The 22,480-nt window shown below is 40.1% G+C and overlaps 1 protein-coding gene across 2 annotated transcripts in view; it reads left to right on the plus strand.

Annotated features, from left to right (window-relative positions):
• FAM47E (family with sequence similarity 47 member E) overlaps window positions 1-22,480 on the plus strand; it is a 35,878-nt gene that overhangs the window by 2,601 nt on the left and 10,797 nt on the right. The window contains exons 1-6 of one of the 2 annotated variants that reach the window (XM_063425324.1): window positions 10,214-10,451; window positions 13,921-14,296; window positions 15,633-15,805; window positions 17,398-17,560; window positions 20,528-20,728; window positions 22,029-22,187. In XM_063425324.1, the coding sequence (XP_063281394.1) occupies window positions 10,420-10,451; window positions 13,921-14,296; window positions 15,633-15,805; window positions 17,398-17,560; window positions 20,528-20,728; window positions 22,029-22,187 (1,104 nt within the window). In that variant the 5' untranslated portion in view covers window positions 10,214-10,419. Of the gene's footprint in view, window positions 1-10,213; window positions 10,452-13,920; window positions 14,297-15,632; window positions 15,806-17,397; window positions 17,561-20,527; window positions 20,729-22,028; window positions 22,188-22,480 lie in introns of those variants that run through there. The other variant, XM_063425323.1, reaches the window with a different exon arrangement.

Consider the following 22,480-nt stretch of genomic DNA (forward strand, 5'->3'; position numbering starts at 1 on the left):
GTGCAATTTAGTATACCAAGATAGTGTCCCTATCTTGGTGTACTAAATTGTTGCACAATAAAAGTTTGAAAATGCATCTACTGAGTCCTATGAGAACACTTTCCTCACAATATATATATTGCAAATAAATTCTACATATATATTTAACTATTAATTTTACATAATTATAATTATAGCTTGAGAGACCTGCCTGACAACCCAGGCAGACCGTCCAGAGAATTTATTTGGCAAGCCCTATATTTAACCCTGTAACTTTCCAAAACATCATAAAACCTCTACATGGGGGCTAATGTTCTACCCGGGAGACTTCACTGAACACAAATATGAGTGTTTCAAAACAGTAAAACTTATCACAACGATATCACTAGTAAAAGTGCAGTTTTTGTATAAAAAAATTAAAAAAACAAATATGAACGCTAACTTTGTCCATGGCTATTAGAAAAAGACTGGACATACCCCATTTTAAATACACTGGGTTGTCTACTTTTGGTATACCATGGTGGGGTTAATTTTTATTTCCGGGCTGCCATATCATCTCAAAATTGGCTAATTTAATATTTTACCCTAAAACTTTCCAAAACACCACAAAACCTGTACTTGAGGGGTGGGTACTGTTGTATTTGTGAGACATTACGCTCCACAAACATGAGTGTGTTAGAGCAGTAAAATGTATTATACTGATGATATCATCAGTGACAGGGCAGTTTTTGTGTAAAAAAATGCAAAAACCAACTATGATCTCTGGCCAGGGTTTGTGACTGACTACTAAAATAGACTGGATATATCCTATTTTGAATACCTTGGGTTTTCTGCTTTTACAAATAGTATGCCATGATGGGGTTACTTTTCATTCCTGTGCTGCCATACGGTCTCAAAAGCAACACAGGACCAACAAACCAATCTGGCAAATTTCAATGTGCAAACATAGAAAAGAGAAAAGCCCTATATTTGACCTCTGTAAGTTTAAAACAAAAACCCATAAAACCTGCACATGGGGGTACTGTTGTACTCGTAAGAAATTTCTGAATACAAATATGTGTATTTTATTGCAGTAAAATCAAACAGTATTATGACAATCACAGAAAAAATGTCATGCAGAACTTAAACAATAACAACATTTCTTAATTTCTAACACTTTTTGTTTTAGGCATTATTCATATTAAATTATGATTCATATATAAATATTGGGTATTAAATGAAAGCCCTGTTTCACCTGAACAAAATCATATGTAATAAATGTGTGTGCAAAGATGATAATATAAGAGTAGTGATGTACCGAACTGTTCGCTGGCGAATAGCTGTCTATTCGCTGGCGAATAGTTCCTGGCGAACATAGCGTGTTCGCGTTCGCCACAGCGGGCGAACACATGCGCGGTTCGATCCGCCCCCTATTCGTCATCATTGAGTAAACTTTGACCCTGTGCCTCACGGTCACCAGACACATTCCAGCAAATTAGCAGCAGACCCTCCCTTCCAGAACCTCCCACCTCCTGTACAGCATCCATTTTAGATTCATTCTGAAGCTGCATTCTTAAATAGAGGAGGGAAAGTGTAGCTGCTGCTCATTTGATAGGGAAATTGATAGCTAGGCTAGGGTATTCAGTGTCCACTACAGTCCTGAAGGACTCATCTGATCTCTGCTGTAAGAACAGCACCCCAAAAAGCCCTTTTTAGGGCTATAACATCAGTCGGCTTTTTTTTTTCTGTGTAATGTAATTGCAGTTGCCTGCCTGCCAGATTCTGTGTCAGGCTCACAGTGGATACTGTGCCCACATGCCCAGTGCCACCACTCATATCTGGTGTTACAATAGCTTAAGCTTGCATTTAAAAACAAAATTTATTTTTTCACTGTAATAGATTGAATAGCAGTTAGTTGTCTGCCAGCTTCTGTGTCAGGCTCACAGTGGATACTGTGCCCACTTGCCCAGTGCCACCACTCATATCTGGTGTCACAATAGCTTAAGCTTGCATTTAAAAACAAAAAAATTTTTTTTCACTGTAATAGATTGAATAGCAGTTAGTTGTCTGCAAGCATCTGGGTGTCAGGCCTTCAGCGTGTACTCTGCCAACCTCTGTAAGTGCACGTTGCCACTCATATCTGGTGTCATGATAGCGTGCCTTTAAAAAGCAAAAAAGTTTTTCACTGTAAGCTAACAGCAGTCAGTGTATTTAAAGCGGGTATCAGGCCTTCAGCGTGCACTTTGCCACTCATATCTGGTGTCACAATAGCGTGCCTTTAAAAAGCAAAATAGTTTTTCACTGTAAGCTAATAGCAGTCAGTGTACTTCAAGTGGGTGTCAGGCCTTCAGCGTGTACTCTGCCAACCTCTGCCAGTGCACATTGCCACTCATATCTGGTCTCACAGTAGCTTGCACGCATAGTACCACTAATCCAAAAAAAAATGACAGACAGAGGCAGGCCACAACGCAGGGGCCATCGTGGTCATGGTGCTGTGATTCCCTTTGGCCCTAGAATAATGCCCAGTTTTCAGAGGCCACGTACCCAGAACTTGAAAAGTTCTGAGGACATAGTTGACTGGCTAACACAGGACACCCAATCTTCTACAGCTTCCGCTCGGAACCTTGACGCACCATCCTCCTCCAGCTTAGCTTCGGGCACATCTCAAGATACCACTCACCCGCCTGCCGCCACCACCAACACTAGCACCACAGCCGCTTAACTTGGTATGTCAGAGGAGTTATTTACACATCCGTTTGAAGAAATTAGTAATGCGCAACCATTATTGCAAGAGGATGTAGATAACAGGGATATGTCTCAGGCAGGCAGAATTACACACATGGACGTACGGTGGGATGATGATGATGTTGTACCCGCTGCTGCTTCCTTTGCTGAGTTGTCAGATACAAGTGAAGCGGTTGATGATGACGATGCGTCCATGGATGTCACGTGGGTGCCCGCTCGGCAAGAAGAAGAACAGGGCGAAAGTTCAGATGGGGAGACAGAGAGGAGGAGGAGGAGACGAGTTGGAAGCAGGGGGAGGTCGTCGCAAGGAGCTAGTGGCACAGTCAAACAGCATGCATCGGCACCCGGGGTCAGCCCGACAGCACGCCAATCAACGCATGCTGTGTCCACCACCAGAATGCCGTCAGTGTGGAATTTTTTTGTGTGTCTGCCTCTGACCACAGCGATGCCATTTGCAACATGTGCCAAAAGAAACTGAGTCGTGGGAAGTCCAACACCCACCTAGGTACAACTGCTTTGCGTAGGCACATGATCGCACATCACAAACGCCTATGGGATCAACACATGAGTACAAGCAGCACACAAACTCAAAGCCGCCATCCTCCTCCTGGTCCAGCATCTTCAGCCACGTCAACCACTGCTGTCCTCCTTGCCCCCTCTCAACCATCCGCCACTCCGTCTCTCGCCTTGAGCAGTTCCCGCTCATCTGCCCACAGTCAGGTGTCTGTCAAGGACATGTTTGAGCGTAAGAAGCCAATGTCAGAAAGTCACCCCCTTGCCCAGCGTCTGACAGCTGTTTTTTCTGAACTATTAGTCCGCCAGCTTTTACCATACAAGCTGGTAGGGTCTGATGCGTTCAAAAAATTTATGGCTATTGGTATACCACAATGGAAGGTACCCGGCCGAAATTTCTTTACACAAAAGGCAATCCCCAACCTGTACTCGATTGTGCAAAAGGAAGTAATGGCATGTCTGGCACACAGTGTTGAGGCAAGGGTCCATCTGACCACTGATACTTGGTCTGCAAAGCATGGTCAGGGCAGGTATATCACCTACACTGCGCATTGGGTAAACCTGCTGACGGCTGCCAAGCATGGAATACGGGGCTCTGCAGAGGAGTTGGTGACACCGCCACGACTTGCAGGCAGGCCTGCTGCCACCTCCTCTACTCCTCCTACTCCATCCTCTTCCATAACCTCCTCGGCTGAGTCCTCTTCTGCTGCTGCGTCTTGCTCCGCATCAACGACACCCCCCCAACTCCCCAGGTACTATTCCACATCCCGGATACGGCAGTGTCACGCCGTCTTGGGTTTGACTTGCTTGAAAGCAGAGAGTTACACCGGACAAGCACTCCTGTCCGTCCTGAACGCACAGGTGGAAAAGTGGCTGACTCCGCAGCAACTGGATATCGGCAAAGTGGTTTGTGACAACGGAACAAATTTGTTGGCGGCATTGAAGTTGGGCAAGTTGACACATGTGCCGTGCATGGCACGTGTGTAGTCTGATCGTACAACGCTTTGTGCATAAGTACACAGGCTTACAGGACGTCCTGAAGCAGGCCAGGAAGGTGTGTGGCCATTTCAGGCGTTCCTACACGGCCATGTCGCACTTTGCAGATATCCAGCGGCGAAACAACATGCCAGTGAGGCGCTTGATTTGCGACAGCCCGACACGTTGGAATTCAACACTGCTAATGTTCGACCGCCTGCTCCAACAAGAAAAAGCCGTTCATGAATATTTGTATGACCGGGGTGCTAGGACAGCCTCTGGGGAGCTGGGAATTTTTTTGCCATGTTACTGCCATGCGCAATGCCTGTAGGCTCGTGCGTACTTTTGAGGAGGTGACAAACCTAGTCAGTCGCACCGAAGACACCATCAGCGACATCATACCATTTGTTTTCTTCCTGGAGCGTGCCCTGCGAAGAGTGCTGGATCAGGCCGTAGATGAGCGTGAAGAGGAAGAGGAAGAGTTGTGGTCACCATCACCACCAGAAACAGCCTTATCAGCATCGCTTGCTGGACCTGCGGCAACGCTGGAAGAGGATTGTGAGGAAGAGGAGTCAGAGGAGGAATGTAGCTTTGAGGAGGAGGAGGAAGACCAACCACAACAGGCATCCCAGGGTGCTCGTTGTCACCTATCTGGTACCCGTGGTGTTGTACGTGGCTGGGGGGAAGAATATACCTTCATTGAGATCACTGAGGAGGAGGAACGGGAAATGAGTAGCTCAGCACTTTATCACTCCTGTCTCCATACTCTCTGCCTATACCCATCTATTTAGAGGGAATTTCCTTGCCCCTGCCAATATTATATAATAGGTAATAGTATTACCATTATTACACAATTAGGTCTCTGAGGACAGGTGTCAATCCATATCTGCCAAGTGACCCTATGTAGGGGGAACAGTCTCTATTCTGCTCTGTGTCAATCCATATCTGCCAAGTGACCCTATGTAGGAGGAACAGTCTCTATTCTGCTCAGTGTCAGTGTGTATCATGGTCTCTGAGGACAGGTGTCAATCCATATCTGCCAAGTGACCCTATGTAGGGGGAACAGTCCCTATTCTGCTCTGTGTCAGTGTGTATCAGGGATCCTTAGGATAGGTGTCAATCCATATCTGCCAGGTGACCCTATGTAGGGGGAACAGTCCCTATTCTGCTCTGTGTCAGTGTGTATCAGGGTCTCTGAGGACAGGTGTCAATCCATATGTCAAGGTGTCAATATGTCATGTCAGGTGTCAATCCATATCCATTGTGGTTTAGGAATGTTAGGTGATTTATGCCCTTTATGGATTAAAACCAGACTCTGCATCAACTGTGTAATTTTCCATGGGAGTTTTGCCATGGATCCCCCTCCGGCATGCCACAGTCCAGGTGTTAGTCCTCTTGAAACAACTTTCCCATCACTTTTGTGGCCAGAAAGAGTCCCTGTGGGTTTTAAAATTTGCCTGCCCATTGAAGTCAATGGCGGTTCGCCTGGTTCCCGTTCGCGAACCGAAAATTTTGTGTTCGCGACATCACTATATAAGAGATAATATGAAAGAGGTGAATCATGGTTGAACAGACCTATAGCGCAAATTCCAGGTTTTGTTTACGGATTATTTTGATCACAAATTGTACAATTGGCTCAGTCCCTAAAGGGTTCATTACACATTTTTGAATTTTATGTATATCTAAAAAGAGCTGGTAAAAGCTGCATATCTCTTGCCTGATTGGGTAGACTAGATGGGCTGTATGGTTCTTATCTGCCGTCACATTCTATGTTTCTATGTTTACAAGCCCTCTCATTCTAATCCCACCCCGACTTCCTGTTGCTGTCCAATCACAGACTTCCCAATGCAGCTCAATGAGAAGTTTTTGCATGGCTCCACTGAGCTTAACAAACCAGGAAGTAACAGGACTGGATGTAGTAAAGGTTAATTAAAAAATTACCAATTTCTATTGAAATCTGAACTTTTTGTAAAATGAAAAATAGAGGACACACTCTTCACATGTAAAGCATTTGAGCAAGCTAAAGTCCTTTTGTGGTGCAGAGTGGCCCTTTAACCCCTTAAGGACACATGACATGTGTGACATGTCATGATTCCCTTTTATTCCAGAGGTTTGGTCCTTAAGGGGTTAAGCTAAAATGTAATGTTTTTTTAATTTTTTTTTTTTTTTAAATGGACACGTTTTCTAGATATAAAAACATGTTACATTATTATAAATTGATGTTATGTTGTCTATGAAATGTCACACTTCTACTTTATGGTTTGTTTTTTTGGAAAGCATGTGATATATCTGATATTTGACACATTGTAGTCTTCAGATGGTAATGCTGAAATGTTGCCTTTCATTGTTAACCCCTTAAGGACCAAACTTCTGAAATAAAAGGGAATCATGACATGTCAGACACGTCATGTGTCCTTAAAGGACCACTCTAGGCACCCAGACCACTTCAGCTTAATGAAGTGGTCTGGGTGCCAGGTCCAGCTAGCTTTTACCCTTTTTTTTTATAAACATAGCAGTTTCAGAGAAACTGCTATGTTTATTCTGAGGGTTAAGCCAGCCTCCAGAGCCTCTAGTGGCTGTCTCACTGACAGCCGCTAGAGGCGCTTGCGTGCTTCTCACTGTGAAAATCACAGTGAGAGCACGCAAGCATCCATAGGAAAGCATTATGAATGCTTTCCTATGCGACCGGCTGAATGCGAGCGCGGCTCCTGCCGCGCATGCGCATTCAGCCGATGACGTTGCGAGGAAGAAGAGGAGGAGGAGTAGAGCTCCCCGCCCGGCGCTGGAGAAAGAGGTAAGTTTAACCCCTTCCTCCCCCCAGAGCCCGGCGGGAGTGGGTCCCTGAGGGTGGGGGCACCCTCAGGGCACTCTAGTGCCAGGAAAACGAGTGTTTTCCTGGCACTAGAGTGGTCCTTTAAGGGGTTAAAGCACAATACCCCTCCCCCCACACATTTCATTGCATGGGGACAAGTGACTCAAGGTTTACCAGCTTACCTTCAGATCTTAGTTTATGATTGTCTTGTTTATATGGCACACACCCACATTACCTAATCTCTCTCTTCCATGTTTTTATGATGAGCAAGTCCCTGCAGAACCCTATGGGTGGAGGATGGGGAAAGGGCCTGACTTTGAATAAAAAGCAGCCCTGGAAACATTTGTATACTAGCCCTATCATTATTTGTGCCAGCTGAATTAGATATACGGTTGGGAAAAAAACTTAAAAGCTTGAAAATTATTTAATCAATAAGAATGTACACATTCACAGTATAGAAAAGAATAAACAGGTGAGTTGCTTTATTCTAATCAGATGTGCAACATCTTACAGTCAGCCTTTCATCCTCATAACCCTACTGGCTTGTGAAAAGTCCAGTAATGGGAGTGAAACATTGACTGAATTCTGGTGCACGTCGAATTTAACTATATGTTGTTTTGTTTAGTCCTAAATCTGATAAGGGCAATCTTTATTGGATATTGTTTGATACCAGGGCATGAAAGACTGGGAGACAGGCAGTTATTCACTAACTAAGAATGTTTGTTGCAAAACCTAGGCTGAAATAGTCAAGCTGTCACTATAGCTGAGTTGGAGAATTTTTAAAAAATGCTAAATTATGCAGTTCAGATTTTCACTTCCTAAAAGTAAAGATTTCTTGAATATCCCTTTGACAAATGTGAAACCCTTGTTACATTTTGTGTGTTATTTTCAAGTGTATGCATATATACATGTCTATTAATGTATGTGTCATATTGATGTTTGTGTGTATACAGATTATAAACAATTAAAAAAAATTATTGTGAAGAAATCACCAAGTCATTTTGTTTATTTTATTTCCCTTCGTTCGGTAGCTGTAACTACCGAACAGAGACCACCCCCTGGCTTGTTAACTTCAAAGCGTACCTCAACTAAGCGCTCTCCCTGTGCGGCCGCCGTTCGTATTGTTGAACGCCACCTGGCTGAGAAAACGGCGGCCATCTAGTTTGTGCGAACAAAGGCAGCGGGACTTGATTGTCGAGTGTCTGGAACTAAAATCGGACACTCGACTTCCCGAACACCGGTCCCAAACACACGAACGCAGGATCTTCATTTCCTGAACAGCAATAAAAGCGCTGTTCGGTACTTTTGTGCATTCGAATGAGGGGAACAATCGCTGCTAGGAGCCAGGGGGAACTGTTCGTGGATTTATTCACTTTTTAAGACTTTTCGAATGAGACCGTCAAAAAACACCAAACCTTGTGGAACTGTTTTCGGCAGGAGCCTCGTGGGTAACCAGTCAACTAAGACATCCATGAAATTCGAAAACCCCTGAACCGATCTGGGTGATTTTTGGATATGTTGGTCACCCAGATCAGGGCTATCAGGGGATACCTTATGTTTTAAGGGGTGTTCTAAAAGTTGGGTAAAATTGTGATTTTTCTGCCTTGAGATAATGAAGTTACTACTTTATCAGCCTTAATTATCTCCAGGTCTAGGGCAGGGAATTATATGTTTATACTGGGAGTGTTTAACTATTTCTCTGTTTCTGATTGGCTGTATGATTCCTGTGGGAGGTCCCCTTGCACGGGAACTTGCATAAAAGCCAGTGTGGCATCATTAAACTTCAGTTATGTTATACCCTTCATCTAGACTTTGGCTGATGTTTGGGTACCTGTCTGCTTTACTAAGGGAATCTACTTGGGAAGCTGTTATTCGTATGGGAATTACTTATTTTATTTTGTCGAACGGAGAGTTATAATTCACTGCTACTCTGGCCGTTCGGGAGGAAACTACCGAATAGGTATTGGATATACCAGGTTTCTTTACAATTATACTTGCGGTATGTGTGTGTTTACACACGCACGCGCGAGCGCTAGAGTAAGACCTACCAGGAATGGGGTATATATACATTTTAAGGAATGCATCAACCTTTACAACCCTGAAGGCAAGGTGTTTGTCCCATACTTTGAGGTGGCTTGAGGCACACTGGCTAAAAACTGCTTTAGAGATTAGTACTAAATTTGCCAATTCACCTTGCAGCATGAAAAGGTGTTTCATTATAAAACATACACATTCTGACACTAGCAAAACCGCAAATTAACCCAAATGGCTTCAAATTGCATCAATCAGATCCAGAACTCTATTGACTTTTGAGGGGGCAAAATGAAAGCAAACATGTAGGTTTTGCAAGCAAATCAGGCAAAAAAAAAAAAAAGCAATGTCATATACAATTTTGAAAGAATGTACCTAGTCAATTGACTAGGTACACATGTGCTTTGCGGGGGTTATTCAGGGCTCACAGCTGCTGCACACACTGCTACCAGTCACAAGGGCATCAGTAACGGCTGTTGCGATGCCCTTGTGAACCTCTATGCAGGAGTCTACACGGACAGTCTTTTCAGCACACATCTGAGTCTGTGTTTTTAATATAATATTTTCTGTGCCTTACTATGGTATGCATTATTTTGCTTTAATGTGTTGGTCTGAATTAACCCCTGCTGAGCACATGTAATGCTGCTTTAGTCTTCTGTACCCCACTCTGCTACCTTGATCAGGTAAAGTGGTGCACTACATAAACCTCATGGTGCCAGGAGATAAGCTAAATCCGGTGTATCAGGAAACCACCTGCAGAGCAGAAGAAACCCACCCAGCACCGTACCCTGTTGTGCCTTGCAGGCAATCCTAATTGGGACCTAGCATACTACTCACTTTTAAAGACTACCCTTACTACTTTTTACATCAAACCACACTATGAATTGTAATGGAGTGGGACTACCAAGGTGTCAGTTTGGGGCAAAGTTCTAAAAGTAGCATTCCACTGGTTTCCTTGGTGACTGATCTTGTTTTACAACTTTGCCCCAGAATTCCTCCTTATAACCAATCTCCACTGCGCCTCTGCAGGTTAGACCACAGCTCTCCTCCCCCAAGACACGATCGCTGTCTCTGTCTGACAATGAGATGTGCAGAATCTCTCTCCCTGTACGATTAGAAAGAGCTCACTTCCGTCTGGAGCTGACGTTCTAAAGAAGCGCGTGGTTGCTGCGGGTGGGAAGTGTTGCCATGGAGATAGAATGTTGTGAAACCTCAATGGCATGCAGATTTACAGCGGCTATTACTGATTGATTCGTGCCCTATTCTATTATTAATATAGCTCAGTGGGAATTGGTAAAACCTGAGTGATTATATTTGATTAACCAATTTACTTGACATTTTAGAGCTTTCGCTCAGTGTTCAGAGTTGTCTCTTGTACATGGGATATGAATACTGATACACGCCCTCGCTTCCCATGGTAAGTCAAATTTTGGACAAAATAAATATAATGTAATTAGCTTAAATGAGGGTTCAGAGGACTGCCGTTTTATTTTACTTTTCAAAATTGGCCCGATGGTTGCTTGATCGGCTAGCAATAGCTTGACATTTTTATATTCATTATTAATATATTCCTTAGGATTTGACTTTGAAGAAAACTATTCGCCCATATCTTAACCATTTCAAATTAACCCATATTCAAAACTGTTTTGGATTAATTAGGTGTTTACAAAATTTGAATCAAGTGAGAAATTATCTTTAGTTGACAGACGTTGGTCTATTTTTACTCCACAAAATATTCAGAGATTATTTCATAACACACTATGCATATTTGATTTATATAGGTTTATGGTATAAAAAAATCTGACTATCTGTTAAAAGGCTTCTTCCCAAGATTTTTAATACTATGTTTACATATCTCTATATTTAACAAATCTGTAACATTAAATGTAGCAATCCTCATCTATACTGAAGCTAAGTACCTCCACATGGCTCCATTTCAATAATTCTTATAAACCCCTTTCATTCATATGAACACAGTCATTGTTGGAGAAATCAAAGAAACACAGGAAGTTATGTATAAAATGTATCAGACTCACTTTTATATTTGCACCAGTATTGTGTGACTACACCACTTTCTATGTAGTAAAACACTGTTTTTAATTGTAGTAATCCTTGCTGGCACCTTGGCACCTTGTATAAAAATAAAGGATAGACTTACCTGGAATCCCAACACCAGTACCAAGTTCTCCCTACATCCTGATTTTTTTCCCTCTGGTGATGTCACTCACGGAATTAACATTAGCTTAATGACGCTACGGGAGATAGTTACAACTCTGGCAGCAAAGTTATTTAACTCTGTATGTGCAGCGCTTTTCGCTGAAGTGGTCATGGTGCTTAGAGTAACCCTTTAGCTTTCAGAAAAGTGACAGTTCCATTTTAACATGAAAATAACATTTATAAAATAAATAGCCAAATCTGTGTTTTGCTTCTTAAATGGCTTTGTCAAGATACTTTTAAAATGAATTTAATTTATACATATACAATAAGAATATAGTCATTCATATGAATGTAGTTTGGCAGAGTATGATAACTGGATTACGCCATTACCCATTTTTTTTTTTTTTTTTTTTAGATATTGCCTACTAAGCAGCGTTCTGGTTCTTAAGGACCGTTTGACCTTTCATATACTTTAACTCATTTGTTACAGAAGCGCTGTATACACCATAAACATGATCTATTATCTCCTTGACATCCAGAGACCATCCTGCTCTCAGCATTGATACATTTACACTTGTAAATATTATCAGTATCAATTCTGAGATCACTGTGCTTACCTATACTTGAGCTCCCAGCCCGTGACTGCCATCAGAGTAGGCTAGAATTTATAGAAAGATACAAAAATGGACGTGGCTAGAATAAAGGCGCTTAATAGTTATTTAGTGAGAATTATTTGTTGTAGCTGCTATGTGCACTTTTAGTGGATACTCCAAAACCACTATAATTGTGAAACCAAAAGAAAACAAAATACCAAGCAGTGAATCAGAATGCAACAAACTTCAAAACAACTTGATATAAGTGCAGCGCAAGAAGTGTGATAATAGTACTCCTTATGGACTTATCCCTTACAGTACACACGGGGTATGCATGTAAAGTAAACACGAAAAGAGATATATAGAGTAGTACTGTCAAGTAATCTTTTAGTGGAAAGTACATAAATAAAAAAGGGAAACTCACATTGTAAAGAGCCTTTTATAGGGGTATAGGCTCTAAACACATCGACCAACGTGCCTTTTAAGGTAGGCAGTAACACATAGGGATAGGGGTTGTTCCTTTCTTCCCTCTGTCTGTGGATTGTATCTCCAAATAAAGCACAAGAGAGATTTCCTGGTGCAGATTATCTTAAACCAGATGGTGCAAAATATATATAAGCTCAGTGCTCACCTTTTATAGAGCCTTTTAGTAACTGGCTCTAAGTACTGCAGGCATAAGTGTCAATTAAGAGGTGACACTTCCCTCAACCGGATACCAAATATGAGGAGGAGATGGAATATAAGTAGCTTAAAATTAAAATTTATTTAAACAGAAAATAAAATACATGTAAAAGTGGCATGCATAAATACTAAATATCCTCTATCCTCCTCAGTCAGAAACATGTTTCGCCGTCCTTTTCGGCTTCCTCAGTCTGTGTCTGTAAGTCTGCTGGTGTCCGGTTTGAAATCATCTCCTCGCGCCTTTTTAAAAAAACAATTTTTTTTTTGTACAGCTGGGTTTCATTTCCGGTTTTGCGTCGTCGCGTTACTTCCGGTTCGGCTTGATTTGCCGATACATCACTTCCGGGCTCTAGTTGTTCCTACAAATCCCAGCATGCTTCATTTTTCTCATTTGGTTTCTAAATCCGTGCTTCTGATATCTTAATTGATAAAATGAGCTAAACAAAAGTCCTTTATAGTTGCTCAAAAAACACAAACATAATTAATACATTAAAAAAACATAGGTCTATATCAAAATATTAAACCAATAATTTAATATAATACCCATACATATTAATATAGGGTACTGATATAAAAGAATGATATCAGAATAAATTGGAATATGGGTATAGTATAAACCTTCATATTCAACCAAAAATAGATATACTTTTGAGTGTGGAGGAGACAATAAGAAATAAAATAAGAATAAATATAAAAATAAAAAAGTTATTGCGTTTAAGCACATAGTTATTAATTTTTATGAGATAAAAAACTTTATATAAAAAGCAAGAAATGTAATTAAATATAAGAAAAAAATTGAAGATGAGATTGTGCAAAATTGTTGAATAAAAATGGACACAACTCAAAATCAACATTAAGACCAAAAAAGGGTAGAATTTACACTAATAATGTCTGAAATTAGGATGGTTAGGAGATGGTCTCTGGGTGACAGGAAGAGCCCCAGTTTTTACCAAACTACCCCCAAATGATTTGACAAAAAAATGTGGCACCCACAGATATTTGTACCATAACCACTACACTTAGCTTACCTCTTTTAAAAAATATAGCATAAAATTATCAGTCTGCATCATTATTTTGGCGTAATTCCGTAGATGACATACATTACTTAGTTAGAACCTGTTTAAAACCCCTTAAGGACCAAACGTCTGGAATAAAAGGGAATCATGACATGTCACACATGTCATGTGTCCTTAAGGGGTTAAACATGGCAATAGCAGTTTCTATATCAGACAGGGTCAATTTAGCTTTTCATTCTCTTGATAGTGACACCACGTTTGAGTTGGTCAGTGATAGTAACAACATCTATAGCCCAGAAAATCCTTGAAAAGAAGAGAACGTTCAGTGTAAAAGCTTGATAATTAATATTTTGCTTATCATGTCATAAATATGAGAAATCAAAAAAACTCTTGAAATTAACATGCATTGTATAATTTATTTTTTGCTTTTTTTTTATAGGTACAAGGAGAGGCTCTATAAAGCACACGTCAAAGATGTCAGAACTAAGCTGAAACTCTCTGGTGGTCTTAACAGTCACAATTGGTCATTCCTTCCTAAAGGATTGGATGATTTTCGAGACGGCTATCCCTCCACTGCAGAGACTTCTTTTATTCCGTCTCGCAAAGGAGCATCTCCGGTTCTGCACAATACTACCAATGAAACTGACTTAGCTGAGAAGAAGCCCATTAAGAGGTTCACAAAAGAACAAACCTGCTTCTCCAAACTTCTCCCCCAGCAGCAGGCTCGCAGAGAGTACATTGCACAGATAGAATATGGTCTAACGCAGCACCCACTGGCTCTCTACCCTCATCTAGAGGAAGCTGTGCCACCAGAAGTAAGAAATGGGCATGTACTGATTATGAAAGCACCCACGAAATGCAATACTCTCTGAGAAAACCATTGTGGTCAGGCCACATTATGCAGATTCTCATTAAAGCATTATCTAAAATGAAATGGAAAAAAAAAAAAATCAAAACAATAACATAAAATGACACCAACCAACACCAAAATTCTTATACACCAACCCGATCTCTAACCCACACACCAGGTGCCATCCTTGTAATGCACTCCCAAAATGCACAACAATATTAAAATATTAAACAGTGCACTTCAATAAATGTAATAAAATCACCTTCATTGATCTACAGAATAGTAAACAATTAAAATAGCTTTACTTACTAAAATGACATAGGCTTAAAAATGGAACAATCAATAAAAGCGTACTATATAACTAAAACCATGGTGTCTGAATTCCTAGTCCCAACTGTTCAGCATCCACTAATAACTTACTTAACCCATTAAGGACACATGACACGTGTGACATGTCATGATTCCCTTTTATTCCAGAAGTTTGGTCCTTAAGAGGTTAAAGGATCACTTTATTGCTAGGAATACAGAGATGTATTTCTAACAGTAAAATGTTCCTCAGCCCCCGTGGCCCCACTCCCCAAGTTGTAAAGGATTGAATAACCCTTTATTCACTTACCCATATTAAAGTATTGCCTCAATGCTTTCACATGGGATTTTCTCTGATGCTGGACGTCCTCATGCAGAGCATGATGACGTCCAGAGTCGTTTTACGGAGTAAAGCTACAATGTTTTACATTGCAGGAATGAGTGGGACAGGGACATTGCACCCAGACTACTTCAATGAGATAAAGTGGTCTGGATACCTGTAGTGTGCCTTTAAGGGACAAACACTTACTGCCTTTCTCACTATTTTTATTGTAAGAGATGGTGCAATATGTGTAATGATCCATCCTCTAGTCTAGGCAGTGATGACTAAATCATGGCAGGACAGGATTCCTGAGCATCATGGTAAATTTAGTTGACAACCACCTGTAACTGCTGCTATGGAACTGCTTTGAATTTTTAGTTGGTTAAACATATAGTAAGCTCAAATTTCACTACTCCTTAGGTTCAGAGCTGTCTGGACAAGACTCACAATGTGTAATAAAATGATGATGATAATAATATTTAATAATCAAGTTTTAGTAAAATTAGAACAAAAGCTGTTAGAACAAAACTTGCAACTTGTAGTATTTTTTTGTTTTCTTGTATTTTTTTTCTCTGTTTATGTCTGTAAGCACTACATACATGTTTAATTAGTTTTGTGTATTTTTGGAAAACGCTATCTAATTTTTTATTTTTGTTTTGCTATTTGTTTAAAGTTATTTGAGGAGATAGTGGATATCCTTGACCCAGAGATGCGCGTGAAAAGTGCTGCAGGGTCGTATAAAGCTGAAGATAATCTGCTGGAAGATGATAAATTCAGCACTTCCTATAAAGAACAGCAAGAAGCGTTGAGTGTGAAGTCATTCGCAAGTAGCAGACAGTCCGCATTGTAGGTATTATAGGTGTTGTTGCAACCAGCTAGGTTAACCATAATCTGATGGTAATTTCTTATACACCTGTAGCAAATGGAAAAGACAAACAAATGACATTCATGTGCCATTCTTATATGATTGGTTTTACTAGTATGTACTGTATTTTTTGTCTTTAACCCCTTAAGGACACATGACATGTGTGACATGTCATGATTCCCTTTTATTCCAGAAGTTTGGTCCTTAAGGGGTTAAAATTACTCTGTATATTACATTTTGGGGATGTAACTGTCATTTGCATGGTTATTCCTCTTACTCCAGCCATAAACCATTTTTTTATTAAACTAACCCTCCCCCAAGTAAAAATAATAAAGATAACCTGCTGAAATGTATCTGTGATCCCACCCGTAGCCCAAGTTCTCCCGGCAGCATAATCATCCTTCAATGACTAAACTCTGCTTGACTGCAGGTTGAGGGACATCCTGGATGACGGGTTGAGGTGGGTGGGAGTGTGCCACCATTGGTTGTCTGTCATGAGCATGCTGTGTGTGCTGGAACCAGATTACAAATCTGCTTAGAATTGACAAAACAGCTCTGGCAACATAGTGCTTTAACTCTTTATGTGCAGTGTTTCAAACTGAAATGCTGCACATACAGACTCCAAGCACCGTTACCACTTCAAAGCACTAAAGTAGGTATGGAGCTTGGAGTAACTCTAATATGTCCCTCCAGCTTCAGAAAGAGAAGACAGCACACTGATATTAGTGCATATCCCAAGATTGTTGAGTATGTGGATGGGGTTTCATCTCTTTTAGGAAGCTTAGCCAACATGTCTTGCAGAGGAAGTTGTTCTGTGTAGCTAGGTTTCGCTATTAAATAGTTGTATATGGCTATACATGTTGATTAGTTGTACTTAATGCATCTTGTAATGTTGATAATATTCAAGGTCGGGGCTTATCACTCAGTTTAAGTGCTCATTGATCTGCTTGATGTATCAGTATCATAAATCTTGGTGTTGCACCTAACTTGCAAGGGCAGTGCTTTCATTTTTATGGAGGAATTCTAACTACTGAGGAAGATTAAGTTCCATAACTTCCATTACCTCCCACAAACTCAGATACTTTCTATATTTGCTGTAGAATATTATTATTACTGGCACTTATATAGAGGCAACATATACTGCAGTGTTTAACAATATTATAAAGAGGGAAATGTAATCATAAATGAGACAATAACAAAATATTACAGGAACAATGAGTTGATGAGGACCATGCTCAAAAGAGCTCTTTTTATTAATGTATTTATTATAGTAACACTATAGGCAAGGAGGCAAGACGTGGACGGGGCCAAATGCTGGCTTAGCCAGTCAGCAACTCTTCATAGAGATACACTGAATCAATGCATCTCTATGAGGAAAGATAATGGCAGTGCTGCTCCACTGGCCATCTGAGGAGTGGCCACTGAAGGTGTCCCCAGGGGGCAATGAAAAGGCACTGTTTGCAGTAAAATGATATTGATTATACTCACCAGAACTACATTAAACTTTAAAAGAACAAAATACATTCTTGATCCAAAGCACACCGTTCAATCTGTGTTTTGTGTTTCGTTGTAGAAGTGGACAGTCCAGGCAAAAGAATCCATACACATGGCTTTCTAAGAAAGAAGAATCGTTGAAAGAGGAGAAGAGTCTCAGAACAAATCAAAGCTTGACTCCAGCATTAAATGAGAATATGAAGCATGCGACTAAGGAGTTCTGTGACTGGGTGGCTTCTTTGGTAAGTTTCTATTAGTTCATCCACCTAATCTAGCTCAGTAGTTACAAAACTTGTCTTCCCACACACCCATCTGTTCATACTTAAAGTGTTACTTTATACACCTTAACAACTTCAGCTTAATGAAGCAATTTTGGTGTATACATCATACCCCTGCAGTCCCACTGCTCAATTATCTGCCATTTAGGTTTCTGTCTTTGAAGATCTAGTCACACCTGCATGAAAACAAAATGGTAAAGGAAGGGCAATTACTCTTTTTTTAAATATACAAATAAAAGATCAATTCCATCTCTTTGTAAATAATTGTTTATATATATATTTTGGTGCATGATGTTTTAGCATCACCAATAAATTACTTATATTAATTTTTGTAATACATATATCTAAAGACTTTCACACATATTGTTCTTTAAGATACATTGTGACGAACCGTCTGTACCCAGAGTGGTACGTTTGTTTGAAGATCCCCCCCATTCCCACAAGGCTCCAGTGAATATAGCGCTCTCTCCCTGTCGCATACCCAAACAGCTGAGACTTGATCAAGGGTAAAAAATAACTGGTTTTATTGAGGCCAAGTCATCTGGTTATTTACATAGCCCCCAGCATGGGGTCCCTATTCATGTACAGTAAAAGCCCCCCAGAAATAAGTGAGTTTGATAAGGCTTTAACTAATTATCTCCCAGACACACAAGGTACAACTAGTAAAACCCCCCAAACACAAGGAAAAACGACAGGTACTCCCACATATTATATATCCTCAGATAGACCAAGTTGTCTAAATAACGTTCAGATCCACGTAGTGTAGTAGAATCGCCACCGGGGTAGAGTTCTGACCGACCGCACACGTGGCCAAAGCCCAAAATAGTTCCACGAGGATTGTCCTTGCAGTCAGTCAAACAAATGTAGGCTTCGCCTGGCTCTCAGGGAGCGATTTATCATCATAGCCCAGGGTGCCTTCCATCCAATTGCTGCTCTCCTGGCGGGCCGGGAAAGGGGGGAAAACAGGGGGTGACGGTTACTGGAAAAGGAATGGTGGAATGGGCAAAAATAGTTCTGGAGGGTTTGTGGCTAAATGCACCTGGTAGCGATCGGCTGCCAGCTTCCAGGGAGGGAGTGTTCGAGAGAAATAAAGTACCGAATCAAGGGAAGTATAGTTCGTTCGGTAAAAAGGGGAACATTAACTTGGGAAGTTCTTCACATACATAATGTGTTCATACTAAGCACTGCACGTTTTATTATATTTTGCTACGATCCAACCAAGAATCTGCTTTCTTGAAAGGCTTCTAAAGCTACACAAAAAACACATCTCCAGATCAGTGTGTTTGCCTATTGTGAATACAGTTTGCAGTAACATTTTTATTTCAGTATGGAATTTTAAATGGTGTATGTCCTTTTAAATGGATTATTGAGAGAACTGTTCTCAATGACATGTCCATTTCACGATGGAATCCTAAATGGCGTGCCCCCTTAGATGGATTATATTTGTATTCTGTGCTGTGAGTGCATTAGGTGGAAATTCTCTTGTCATTAAATACCACCTTTTTTTGTTTGCATAGTAAATATCTTGTAATATTCATGTTCTTATGTTCCTTAGTATGAGCATAATTCCTTATGCACACAAGTTTAGAAACAAGTTTTGTGTAGCACAAGTATTGAATGAAGGGTACACGGATGTTATACATTCCTGTTTCAATTATATGCTATTAGTGTATAGTATGAAGAGCTCAGCCCGTGATTACTTATTGATGAGCAAACCGAGCGCATATATTATGCTTTTCCTGTTGGCTGTGCTTTAAGTTAAAGGAAGAGTTATGATCAAGCATTTACATGATCATCCCATAAGTTGTTAGCAACACGTCCACGGTCCAAATTAGGAGTGTAATCAATCTTTCCATATTAAATGACTGCATATTAGTACCTGTGGGAAAGATTTCCTTTTGGATAAAAGGTGAAGATGTCTGGGCCAGTGAGCTGAAGAGAAGGTGCGTTAACTCCAAAGAGCAGCCCGCATTTGCGAAGAGGAGGAGCTTTCTTTCTCCGCATACAACCTGCAAGAAACATACATATGTAGTATCTTATGGGTGCACCTATGTTGTTCTCCAATAGAAATAAAGAAATAACTTTGTTTATTAAGATTTGGTTCAGTTAAAGGTTCATCGCTTTCCACTACATTGGGTTGATATCGTAGGTGCAGCATGAATTGTACTCATAATGTCAAGCAAAATATATCAGTTAGAAAAATCATGCTCAAAATTATAAAAGTTATAAAAGCTGTAATGGATTATATAAAAAATCACTTAACAACATAGTCACACATTCCAATGACACTGGGTTTTGATTTTTAAAGGGGAAATGTCACTTCCCAGAATTTGTAATATAGTTTACCCATCCCTATATTTATCAGACATGCATTTGTAAATGTAAGCTCGATCGAGCAGGGTCCTCTTCAACCTATTGTTCCTGTAAGTTTATTTGTAATTGTCCTATCTATAGTTAAATCCCTTCTCATAATATTGTAAAGCGCTACGGAATCTGTTGGCGCTATATAAATTGCAATAATAATAATAATAAATAAAGAAATCCCCTCCTCTCCATCATAGCTCCGTGCCAGTTATTGTTACAAGCTCTATCCTTTCCACCTGGCGTTCACTAGTCAGCATAGAAAAAATAAACAGAGAGGAACCAAAATGTTTTACTTTTCTTAATTTGCAATGTTCGCCCTGGCTTTGCCTTGTCTGACTTGGATTATACTGTCATTTACTAAACACTTAATATAAATGTAAAATACATTGAGCTTCTCTTGAAAAATATGTTAATGCAAGTTATAGGTGATTTCCAATGTTTTGTTCAATGTTGTAAATTTTAGAACTGAAAACTCTGTTTTAATAGCATTAGGCTTTGCTGAAATCATTATTTTATTGTAATTCATATTTGAACAGTGTTATAGTCCTTTGCTTCCTCTCCTCGTAGGGTGGTGAGTCATGTAATGTCAATGAGTCCTCAGTCTACAGTCTATTTTCCAGTGACTTTGATACTAAACCAGCCCTCAGTGTACCAATCCATGTGGTGGAGTTGAGCAACGTCCCTGCAGAGCTAAGAAAGGCTGTGGGACTGACACCTCGACCCAATATTTTAAAACATTCTCGCTCCAAGCTTCAACATCAGTCTCCGGTAAGACCCAAGAAAAAAAAATCCTTTTACAGAGCACAGGTAGTCGTTTTAAATTTAAAATTGCTGAATGCCAGTTAATAATATATGTAGTGTCTTTGGAAACCTACAATTTTAGTCTGTTTAAAAGCTTTCCTTCACTAAGACTATTATGGAAGGAGATGAGTCACAAGTCTCATCTATTCTGTGGTTTGTAACAAGACTGGATTGCACACCACAAGCAGTGAGAGACAGTCCATAATCACATTAGATCTTGTGCAATGACTGTGAGAACATTAATGTCACTGTTGTGTTAGCTCTTCTTGCTAATATGGTCTTTTCCCAAATAAATCCCCCTACACCTGTATATTAGGTTAAGGAAAAAAGAGTCAGCATATTTATGCCCACCTGCTGAGATATATCAAAGGGAAACTGTAAGCACCATAACCACTGCAAACTATTGAATTGGTTGTGGTGCCTGAAGTCTGTACCAGGTCATTATTAAACGGTTTACACACCATTTATTAGGGATTCTTGGTCCTCAGAGGCGGAACTATGCTCCACTTCACACCATATGAGGGATTGCGGATAGTGATTGTCTGAGAGCAGCAACTAAGTACTTTCAGTCAATCACTGCCCCAATCCTTGGTATGGTGCAGGTGGAAGCATAGCTCCGTCTCCACCATATCGTAATTGGAGGCTGGGATTCAGGCTGCCAGGGAATGAGAATCTTTGCTAAACAGTGTGTTAATTATTTAATAGTGATGCGGGACCTGGCACCCAAGGACTCCAGGTGCCATAACCACTTAAATATATTGAAGTGGTTATGGTACTTACGTTGTTCTTTTAACTCTCATACTACTGCTTTTGATATTAGAGAATGGTGAGTAGTGTTGAAATAGAATACTTTATTTTCTGCACACATATTGACATTGTGCAGTACAGGGTTCTCTCATCACAGAGCGGAAATGGGACATACCCGGCTTGCCCCCAGCTGCAATTTAAGTGCATACATATGTGTGTATGTGCATGTTTATGTAAAATCTAAACAATGAACTTTAAATATTTTCTTAGTGAAGTGTTTAATCCTCAAGGGTAAAATGAGCATTTGGATGTAATCAATACAACTCAAAATATATGCAGTGTTTATCGAAATTAGTGGCTGTTACACAGATTAATTTCTTAACTGTCTCAATGCTGAATCCTTAAAAAGTCCCTTGGCATTTCTCACTGTTAAGTCAATATGTCAGCTAATTTATATGCATTGGTCCTATTCTTTCTGAATGTTGCAGAGATTTTACTAATAAATGGATCTCTCTTGCAGGAGGCAACTTACCATCCTAATTATGTTAAATCTAGATACGGAGCGTGGTATCTTGATCCCAAAACCTGGAAAAAACATAAAATTAATGAACCACTACAGAACCCAAGTTCAGAAGAGCTAGACAACAGCCCTGCTTCAAAGAACAAGTTAAGCCAAAAGGTGAGTCATTAGAGTCAGTATTTACAAACTAAGATGGTTATTACCAACAATCATACACGTTGTACAAAGACAAAATAATTACATACTTTTTAAAAACCTATTAGAAATAATATTATTGTTATTAGCTCTTTTTGTCGTCAGATGAAAATGAAAATGATATTGCTCTCAAGGATTGTCCTTGCACAATGTGATTATATTATTATATTGCGCAATAGTCACTGTTCTTAATGAGAACCATAAACTAGTTCTGTCTCTGAAATGGTTCCCTAAAAGTCTAAGAACATTAATGTAGA

Source organism: Pelobates fuscus, chromosome 6 (genome assembly GCF_036172605.1).
Source record: "Pelobates fuscus isolate aPelFus1 chromosome 6, aPelFus1.pri, whole genome shotgun sequence".
NCBI classification, from domain to species: domain Eukaryota; kingdom Metazoa; phylum Chordata; class Amphibia; order Anura; family Pelobatidae; genus Pelobates; species Pelobates fuscus.